Source organism: Molossus molossus, unplaced genomic scaffold (genome assembly GCF_014108415.1).
Source record: "Molossus molossus isolate mMolMol1 unplaced genomic scaffold, mMolMol1.p scaffold_m16_p_1, whole genome shotgun sequence".
NCBI lineage: Eukaryota > Metazoa > Chordata > Mammalia > Chiroptera > Molossidae > Molossus > Molossus molossus.
In genome coordinates this window covers 49621089-49632354 of record NW_023425344.1, presented here as the reverse complement: position 1 = coordinate 49632354, position 11266 = coordinate 49621089, and the positions used below count along the sequence as shown (strand labels likewise).

The 11266-nt window shown below is 33.8% G+C and overlaps 1 protein-coding gene across 1 annotated transcript in view; it reads left to right on the top strand.

Moving 5' to 3' along the window:
* Positions 1–1585: 1585 nt before the first annotated feature.
* The window catches only part of LOC118615484 (transmembrane protease serine 11E-like), a 51287-nt gene continuing 41606 nt past the window's right edge, over positions 1586–11266 (top strand). Inside the window, exon 1 of the mRNA XM_036240469.1 lies at positions 1586–1651. Within this exon, the coding sequence (XP_036096362.1) occupies positions 1644–1651 (8 nt within the window). The 5' untranslated portion in view covers positions 1586–1643. The remainder of the gene's footprint in view (positions 1652–11266) is intronic.

Here is an 11266-nt window from a genome sequence, read left to right as displayed (position 1 = left end):
GTGCTTCCATAAATTAATCAGTGTACCATGCATATGCAATCATGTATTATCTGGCATAAAAGAACTTGGTTCAAGCTAGGGGATATTTAAACAATGTTAAAAATCATGTGACTAGCCATACTGGCACTGTACTTCTTTAGTATATTCATGCTCACAGCCGTCGCATGCCTCATTGTTATGGCACTGACATGTATAGGGAGGACTAAGGACGGAATGGTTTCCTGGCTGGCAAAAATGCCTGTGGTTATGTTGCTCTTTTACAAGTTATGTAATGTGACATATCTGTTACATTCACAGGAGGACACAGGGAAGACAGACTGCCCTGATCTCAGACTTAAAGAGGGGCATAACTCCTCAAATACATTTTCTTCACACTATAATTTAGGGCAAAGGTATTGTGGAATAAAATTTATAATTTCTGAAAAACAGCATCACAAAAATTAAATATTTGAATGAAAGACAAATGTTTGCTCTAAGAGCCTTTTTTTTTCTCTTAGAGATCAATTAATTTAAAAATGATTGACTGTATTTGTATCCTACAACTCTAAGAATAACAATCAAAGGAAAGCTTAAGTAAGTGAAATGCTCCATTTGATGGATAATTTAGTCTAATGTTTCATTCCTTCTTCTTTCCCTGTCATTCTTTATATAGCTACTAAAGTGTAAGTAATATCATGAAATTTGATGACACACACTGTTTATGCTCTTTGAGTAGCCCGAATGAAGGATGCTAACATGGAAAAATGTTTTCATGAGTATCTTTTGATATCTTTAGGCTTATATCCACTTGTCCTCTATTTTTATAGCCCTAGCTTCTGGTTTTCTGATATTCTATAAATTCTAACTTATAGTCATAGGGTTTAAAAAAAAACTATCTTTAGGTATACATAATCCTAAGTATACAGGATCATAGGACCATATAAAAGGATTTATTTGAGTTTGGAATCTGGATTTTGGTTAAAAAAAGTCATAAGATTCTATTAAAATGGGTCTGACAATCCTGGCCCACAGTTACACTGAGGAAGAATCTGTTTTTCTTTGAAGGTAAGAGTATAAACAATATTTCATAAAATGGGTATAAAATAGAATATAGTATTATTAAACCAGTATTAATTCATTAGTGAGGATTTAACTTTTTAAAAACTGTGTAATAAGAACAATTTAATCTTAAATATGGACATTTTTACATCATTATTGTTGCCTTTTCATGTTTGGCTAAATAGTTCATAAACAAACTTGGTGATTTTGAGTCATTCAACTTAATTAAACCTCAGTTTCTTCATTGGAAACATGAAGAGTCTGAGCAAATGATTTTAGAGTTTCTTTCTAGATTTAAACATCTTTTTCCAAATATTCCGATTTAACACTTTTAGAGTCTTAAGACAATAGTTTTTAAATTTCACTCCTAGAAAGTGTTTATAAATTATTTATGTTCTCTAGCTCCCTATAAAATTTGACTTTGTCCTATTAGTTACACAAACAGTTCCCATCACACTTGTCAAGACCCGTCAGACTGGTTCTGTTTAGATCATCAGTGATTTCTTTCTTCACTTCATCCAGTCCAGGAAGCTGCTGACAGAGCTGGATGCATACACTTGATTGCAGACCTTGGTCTCCACAGGACTCTTCCTTGCTGGTCAGCAATGTATCCGTGAGTTTCCTTTTTTTTTTTTTTTGGTCTTAACTTGTAGTTTAAAATGAGACACAAATCACACCAAGGAATGTATAGATCTCTGATTTATTATTTGTTTAATATAGAATACTTTTGATATTTAATATAAAATTACATCAAGAAATAGATTCCTATTCTTTCTGTATTAGTGTTTCCTGTTCTCTTATGTCCCATCCAAAAATGTTTCTCCATATACTTTCAGAAGAATTCAACAAAAGGTAAAGGTACATACTGTTTGAATAGCTGTCTTTTAATTTTTTGTTGTTTATTTTAAGAAGACTAGAACAAGTTTTTAGCTTGGGCTTTGTCTTATTGAGAAAATACTCTTATTTTCAAAACTATACATGATAAAAAAAAAGTCTGAAATCATACAGATCCAAATTACTTTTATTTATGTAAGTAAATAGTTTAGTTTAACTTTTAAAAATTGTACATGTTTTGGAAGAGTGAGGAATAGTTTAAGAAGACAATATGACTAAACTATTATAGCTGGATTTGAAAAATAGATTTAATAATGTACCTGGCTACAATCAATTTCTCTAATAGATGAGTTATAATTATTTTGAAGTTGTTTTATTTCAAAGTTAGAAACTAACTTTTGGACTCTGGAAATAATTTTATCTTTAGATTAAAATTTAATTTTCTCTGATTGATGTATTGGCATATCTTTTATTGAGATTAATTTCTACTTTGAGAAGAAACAGTTTGAAAAATGTAAAACTTTCAATGGAATCTTAATAGGGAAAAACATCCAGGTTCTGTCATTGATAGAAAGTTCTACATACTTGTTATGAGAAATTTACTATTTATATATACATGTTAATGAAGAAACTAAGAGCTACAAACATTAGACATTTAGTCAGATTTTTCAAGACTCCCTATCTTTGTAAGTATTTCTCTATAATCCTTGATGGCTTTGTGTCCTATCTTTTTTGCCTGCACTATCTTTAAGAATACTATAATAGAAAAGAGTGTTTTTATTTAAACTTAGAATCTCTGTCAAACTCAAGATATTAGTTAGATTTCAGATTATGTTGGATCTGAGTGAGTCTGGGATTTGTGTAGAGAAACTATAAGGTTGGGGTATTGGAGTGCATTTTTCTATGTATAGCCTCTAATTTGAAGCAAAAGATGTATCTATTTTTGGTCCTGCTTCAGAGTAGATGGAAGGTACAGCTCAAGGAACAAATTAAAAAGGAACAAAAATACTCCCCTGATCTAAAAATTCTATAAAAAGTGGAGCATGTCATGTTTGAGTTGACCTTTGGCTATGTTAAGAGAATGGACTAGAGTGAGAAGGCATTAAATTTACTATGCACATTTGCTGGAATAAGTGTACCAACAGCAATGCTCTGATGAAAGAGATATGATTGAAATACTAGGATATATGTAGGCAATTTCTTTTTAGGGACATTGAGTCATAACTGGGAAGTCATATAAGAAACAGGTGGAGCATTTTATTAAATGGCATGTTTCTCTTTAGACAAATTTCTCACAGCCTCCCCACCCCATGTGTTCTAAATGAGAACCACTATTTTACAACTTAAGGGTAATAAGAAATTTGGACCAGGTAAACATTCTTTTTATGCTACAATTTCCTCAAAACTCTTGTTATTATAGTAATTCTTTGAGCGTGAAGAGAACATACAAATATTAAAAACAAACACCCACAGCAGAAAGTTAAAGAAAACTTTATCAAGAATAAGTTTATAGGGAAGAGATTTGGGTAGAGAAGAATCTATTTATTTATTTATTATCCTCACCCGAGGACATTTTTTGATATTTTGTTCAGATAGAGTGGGAGGAAGAGAGAGAGAGAAACATCAACATGAAAGGGACACATCGAGTGGTTGCCACTCACACAACCCAACCAGGGCTGGGAACAAACTGCAACCGAGGTACATGCCCTTAGCGGGAACTGAACCTGGGTCTCTCTGGACTGCAGGTCTAACTGCTGAGCCAAACCGGCCAGGGCAAGAATCTATTTATTAAATACAGGGCTAGGCAGCCCGGCCGGTGTGGGTGGGTGGTTTAGTGTTGACCTATGCACCAAGAGGTCACCAGTTTGATTCACAGTCAAGGCACATGCCCAGGTTGTGGGCCTGATCCCCAGTGGGGGGCGGAGGATTGATGTTTTCTCTCATCGATGTTTCTATCTCACTCTCTCTTTCCCTTTCTCTCTCTCTAGAATCAATAAAGAAAAAAACATTAAAAAAGTAAATAAAGACAGGACTGGGCAAAAGTGGTTTATAGTTGTGAGTACACAAAACACAGAGTTTATTCTTGTATTATTATTTATTAATTATTGTATTATTTTTTATGCGAACAAATGTAGACCCACTTTTGCCCACCCCTGTATATATATTGATAATAGGGATGTATGCTAACTGTATTCACCAGCAACAACTGCTAAGAATTAAAGGCAAGCAGACTAAGTTTATAGACATTAATATCTACACACATTTAAAAAGGTGAAGATGAAATGAGTAATATACACATGAAACATCATGGACAACTTTAAGTTTTACTCAGTGGGGTATGACTATCTCTCAGTGTGTGGCCCATTGACCTTCTGCATTAGGTTCAATAGATGGTGATTGAAAGTAGAAAAGTATAGTTCTCATTCCAGAAATTCTAAAAAATCTCTGGTTGAGGCATTGAAAATGTATATTTTAGAAGTTACACAAGGTAATTCTTATTTGTACTACAGTTGGAGAAGAACTGATACAGTGTAAAGCCATAAAAAAGGAAAAGAACTGGTAAGATATAAAGAAGTTAAAGCAGAAATGAAATCAGTCATCTTTTAAAGAGGTAGCCCTCATTTTATTTAAATTGGTGTAATGATGCCTTAATGGGAGGTGCGCTCTCCCTGGTCACCTTTTCCTGTGAGGAAAAAGAACACTCATTTACGCAGCGTAGTGATGATTAAGGAGGAGAAGATAATTTAAGGAGGTATAGGAAACTTATGGGAGGATACCGACATTATTTGAGTAGTTGTGTCAAACAGGGAGGGTAGTCTTTTTCGGATTAAAAATTTGTTTTTTTTACAGGGAAAACCTTGATATAAAACTAATCTAGGCCCTGATTGAGAAGCTCAGTTGGTTTAGAGCATCATCTTCATATGCCAAAGTTGTGGCTTCGACCTCCAGTCAGGGCATATACAAGAAGCAACCAATGAACGCATAACTAAGTGGAACAATAGATCGATGTTTCTCTCAAGAAAAAAAAAATCAATCAATAAAAAAAGAAAAGCTAATCTAGTAATATCCCCTATGAAATTAGTCTGTAGATAGTGATGCTGAAGGGCCATGCTACAGAGAGTTAGGCCTAAGGTTGCTGTATGACTGTGCTCCAAGTGTTTAACACTGGGCCTCGCTTCTCCTTCAGCTAAGATCAGTCCTGGTCCATGTAACAACTTTTAATGAGTTCTTATTTTATACTCAGTTCTGTTGGCTTTTCTGCTCAATGTGTGTACTTTTCAGTTGTAACACATTGTTTATAATGTGTGGGGACCTAAAAGAAGAATCTTTGGAAAGTTTGCAGTCTAACAGAGAAATGAAAAACATGCACACATGCATATCCACATATGGAGAAAATGCATCTGTATGTATACCCATACATGCTTATGCAATGTATAGGCAAAGGAACAGACCATATGCAGACTAATGTGAAATAATGCACATATATGCTTAAGAAGAAAGAGTGGTGGTATAATTTTACTCTCATTGGTATGTTATTAAAACATTTTTAAATAATGCATGAACTGCCCTTATTTAATTTTCTTAATACTGTCTTTGTATTTAAATAAGAATATGACCCAACTTTTCCACCCTATCTCAAAGGTGACCAGTGACTGAGAGTATAGCACTTCAATTACATCATCATTATTTTATAAAAAGGATTACAACATTAGCTATTGTGAAAAAAGCAAGTTCATCTCAGTGTAGCATTTCATGGAAGGAATTAATCAGTTTATAGTAACTATGTCTATATAATAGACCTTTGTTATTCTTTCATTGCTGTCTGCTTTCTTCCAAAAATATGTCAGTACTTCACTATAAAGAGGGAATATATAGAAACACTTAAGAAGAAGAAGCAACTTCAGGTTTGTAATACCTGATGCTTTAGTGCTTGGGAATGGGGTGGGTTGGGTAGTTATGGACCAGGTCTTCCAAGATGGTAGGTGGTGAAATGGTACTCTGGCTGCATTTCTTGATTTTGCCAGGGTTAAGATTTAGAACTGTACTAAAAACTTCTTGAAGCACATTCCTTTGGACGTATTCCGATCGAAGATGGTGAATGAGAATTGTGAAGAATGCTCTCACAGTTTCAAGCATAATTTAATAGGTTAGGAATGAGTGGATTAGAGATTAGGAAAGCTTTAAGAGTTGAGAAAGAGAAATGGACGTCAGAGACACCAGGTCGTGCCAGAGCCTACAAGCTCAATCTTCTCCAAGGCACATGCATCACCTGCACGGTTGGGCAATTTCTGGGATTTTTAGAATAGTAATTCTGAGGTAGTAGAACTAAGCTTCAGGGAATTTGAAGTACTATACAGTCATCATTAAATGGTATCTTGCAACCTTTCATCTGAAGTTGTCAGATAATATCATTTTTTTGTAGCCACAAAAGCAGATATGGAAGAATTTAGCACTTTGTTTAAAGTCAAACTATGAGTCAGTGCAGAAGAAAATAATTGTTATAATTTGTTTCACTTGTACTATGTTCCAGCTACTTTTCTAAAACATCATGTACATTTAATCTTTATAGCAACCTATGGTTATATTATTATACCTATTTTACATATGAAAAAACTGAGGCTCACAGGTAACATTATTTGCCCAGGGGCAATAAATGGCAGAACTGGGAATTAAGCTGGATCTATCTGACTCCAAACCTATACTCTACAATGCTATACAATCTTTATGATGTCTTCTTTATCTACTTAGGTGGTTCTGCTGCTATGCCGATTTAACTAACTTGTGTGTTTAAAGACATAAAAGTTAAATTTGCAAGAAACAATATTATTATTCAATGGATAATCTTCTAAATAGACCTCTGAGGCTGGGAGACAAGAAGCATTGTTGTCTGTGTTCTATAAAGTAAAGGATACAACGTTCAAAGATTAGGTAATTTGCATGTGGTCACAGGAATAGGTAAATTGATCAATATTAGAGATAGAATCTATCCTCCAGTTCACTGTATACTGAGTTCAATATTGTCAAGTAGAAAAATTAAATTAACACAGGTGTTTACATAAGCCAGGAAATATGGTTATTGTTATTACTATTACCATTTGGATTTGTAATATATGGCCTTTTAAAAATTAGTTATTGCAAATTTAAAGCTTGTCAGGTCACATTTAGTAAAATTCAGAGAGGGTACCTATGGTAGGAATACATATATATATATATATATATATATATATATATACAGATACACACACACACATACACACACACACATACACATACACACATATATATATATTTGGTACCTATCAACAATCCTATGAGGCAGACAATATTAATATTACCATAATTTAACAGATAAGGAAATCAAAGATGAGGAAGACTGAGACTTTCACATCTTTGAGTAAGTGATTGTTGGGGCTGAAGATGGAACACATGTGCTCTAACTCCAGTTCCACACTTTTCAGTGATCCCTGCTGCCTCCTCCACACCATGATCCCTGGATCACAAATGCTCCCTTGATTAACCAGAGCTAACTTTCCTTGTTCTTCAAACAATCAGCTTAATCGTAGTGTCTCAATTTTCCTAATCAAGAGAATACCAAAGATTACAAATAATACATTCAAAATATTACAAACCAATCTTTCAATCTATACAATATATTCAAGCCATAATTAAGCACTTGGATATTTATTACTGGAATCAAAGCAAAACTAATTTTGGGTTTCATAAGTAGAGTTTTAAATCCTTGCACTGTACTGTACACTTCATAGTTGACCATTGGCCTGACTTATAGTTTCTTAGAGACAGACAGGTCCAAAGATGAGTGGTTTTCCACATTTTCTTTACCAGTGGAATCCTCTTTTGCACTCAAGGCCTAATGCAAAGCTCTGTTGTATGGAGCAGGTTTGCTAGGGGTAGAGTGGGACTAAGGGTACGAGCCTCACCCACCCTATCTCCTTATCCCCTCAGGAACACATGAAACAACTTGAGGGATGTTTCACTCCACTTTAAAGACAAATTTATTTCTTATTATGAAGAAGAAATGATGACAGTCAACACTTATTGAGCATTTACTGTGTGCCTGGTAGGATGACAATTGCTCTGTAAATGTTATTTCATGTAACCCTTAGAAGAATCCTATTGTTAGGTCCTCATTATCCCCATTGGTGGGTGGGGAAATGAAGACTTGTAAAGGATAACTTGCTCAGAGCCACCTAGTTCGTGAGAGGCAGAGCCAAGACTAAACCCAAGCTGTCTGACACTAAAGCCCAGATCTGTACCCACGAAGTGAGAAAATGGAAGCCGTTTAAAGTTGTAGAGCTTGTTATGATCAGATAGATACTCAATGGAAACTTGATATCCTGATTTATTAGTATTAGATGTATTACTTATATCACAGATTTATGTTGCAAGAGAATATTAAGTAAAATATTTTTATCTTACTCATATATGGATATTGAAAGATAATTAGTAAACATGTTTCTTGATGTCCTCTTTTCCCAATGAGAATTGCATAAAAATAGCTATTTACCTGATTACAACTAACCTGTTTTGCATGTTATAAATATATTTAATTTAGTTATGAGTAGCAGAAAACCTAGGATAAAGTGGCTTTAGTGTATAAACTGTAATTCTATTTCAGTTTAATGTAAAACAAGTCTGAAGGCAGGCAGGTGAGGGCTGACAGGGACGTTCACAAAGTAATTAGGAATCTAGGCTCCTACTGTCATGAGGTCCCACCAGCATAAACATATATTCTCCAAATCATGGTTCAGTATGGTTGCCTGGGCTCCAACTAGCACTTAGGTAGTTTAGCTACTATAGGCACATCAAAATTCTAGCCATTGGAATAGAGATTCCATTGGCCAGAACTTATTCAAATGGAGACTCTTATGGACAAGGGACATTATTCTGTTTTCTAGGTGGCCATGTGCCCAATAGAAAATCAAAGATTCTATTATTAAAGAAAAAGAAAAAATATTTGGGATAGGCACCTATGAATCTCAACCACAGACATGTCAAATGTTGTGATAAACAGTAGGCAGGTGCTATATGGTCTGACATTTAGACCAGTTATTGACTTGGTAGCTGTCAGGATACATATATGAATTAAGGCCATGGACATTGGTAACTGAAAATATTTTGTTCTCTTGGATAAAATACTTTTCTTATATTATGGTATTAATTTTCACAGCAAATTCTAACTTATTTGAACATGAATCTGAGCTAATTTCACTATATGTTATTAAAATGTCAATATATCAGAATATAATTAAGTGAAGATGAGTACATAATGATCAATTCACAAATCTGTGTACCATCCAAAAGTTAAGACTCAATACTTCCATATATTACAGGTCAGCAATTAGGGCAGAAAATCCATTAATCAAGAAATTTTACTTTTGGAAGAATAATATAAATATTAAAATAGTTCATACATTTTTCAGTTGTCTCTTCTTACCAATTCAGATAGGATTATATACAGAAATTTAGCTTATCTGGAGGATTCTTAGTTTATGGTTTATAGTACTTACCAAATAAATAACAATCTGAAGAACATCACAGGGTCTTGGCATGTGGTCCAATTGGCACATTCTAATTTTAAGACCCTTCAGTGCTTACATAAAATAGAGTTTAATGGGTCTATAGATTTTTAAACTGCCTTAGAATTCAAGTATTATATTTTATGTCATCCTCATATGTATGATTCTTGGATTATTTCAAATAACATGCAGTCCCTTAATCTGACCATTCCAAATTATCTGACATATAGCCACCAGAAAAATAACACATTTGAAAAATTATGTTAAAGCTTATTGTTTAACACTTGCTGACTTTTAGTAATAATAATATTAAGCTTTTCTAGGTTATTAGGCATGGGACACTAGCTTTGATGAAAATTAGAGAGCATCTAGATCAATTAAAAAATTTCCATTGTTTTTTAACAAATGAAGACAATGCATTCAACATCATACAAGTCGGGGAGTAAGGGATGCTAGAATTTGTGATGTTGAATACAATCTCAGATTTCTCATCTGAGAAATTTAGGATTTAGATGAAAGGACTGAAGTCCTTAAATGAACACCCTTAGGACTAGGATGCAGGTAACTGGTCTTCCAGTTCAGAGTTATATCCACTACATCATGCCAACCCTCATAGGAGGTATCTAGACAAGGTCATGAGAAAGACTTGGTAGAAAGACATCTAATATTGTAAAAAGTTGATAGAAGTCTGTATTATATATTAGCAGCCTCCAGAGTCTGCAGCTTAGGATTCTCAATCACTTTTCTTCTTGCCATAACACACTCACACACTCCCTATTAATTCTCACTTTTATGCCACATTTTGAAGTGTGTCTAATTCCCTACGATGGGCTGCAGTGGCATTCCTTGTCAACATTTCTGTGGGAAACTGCTGCTTTTCAAGTTGTTTATTCAGATCATGCCAATTTATTGTCTTGAACTGGAAAGAGTTTGAGGAAAAGACAACAAATATATTAGTGAAATTAAGGGTTAAATAGCTCAATTTATAAGTCTATAAACACATAACCAATTACTTAATATTACCTTTAAATTTTTTGTGCCCCATCTATCTGTGACTGTAAGTTTCTAGAGGTCAAAGTGTCAATTAAAATTTTTTCTGCTGCACATATCTGGTTGGGAACTTAATAAAGACCTTGATGATAACACAGTGGAGATCAGAGACATTCCTTACTGTTGAGTTGCCACTAATAGTTATATAGTACATGTTTCCAACAAAGTCTGATGATATTAGATGCTATCTTCACAACTTCCTGTTAAAGTAGGTGGGAGGAAAGATTATCACTGCAGTTTTATGGTTGGTTAAATATAAGAAGGGTTAAGCTATGGGTTTTGCCTAAGTTAAAAGTTAGTGATTGGTAGGGTTTTCTTTCATTCACAACATTTATTAAAAATGTACTATTGTACAGAGTAATACTATGCTTATTAAAAACTTACTCCTGTAATAAGCAATATAATGTGCTAATGTCTATGATTTCAATCATCTTTAGACACTTTATAATGTGAACATTCCATATGGAGCCATTTCAAGAATAATTATGGAAACGTCAGATAAAAATGATCATATATCCTGATATCTGAATGATTTTACACTGCCCTGCCCCATATCAAATTGCTTTTACTGAATAGTAATTGACACCATTTGTTAGTATTAAGGGATATTCTTAGAGCATTATGAAAGGAATTTCATGAAATAATTATAAAAGAAATTTTTGTATCTATGCAAAATATGTTTGAGAATATAGTTCATTACATTCTATAGTATTCTTTGTTTTTAAATCCTTACCTGAGGAAAATTTTTCATTTATCTTCAGATAGAAGGGGAGGGAGGGAGAGGGAGGGAGGGAGAAAGAGAGAAA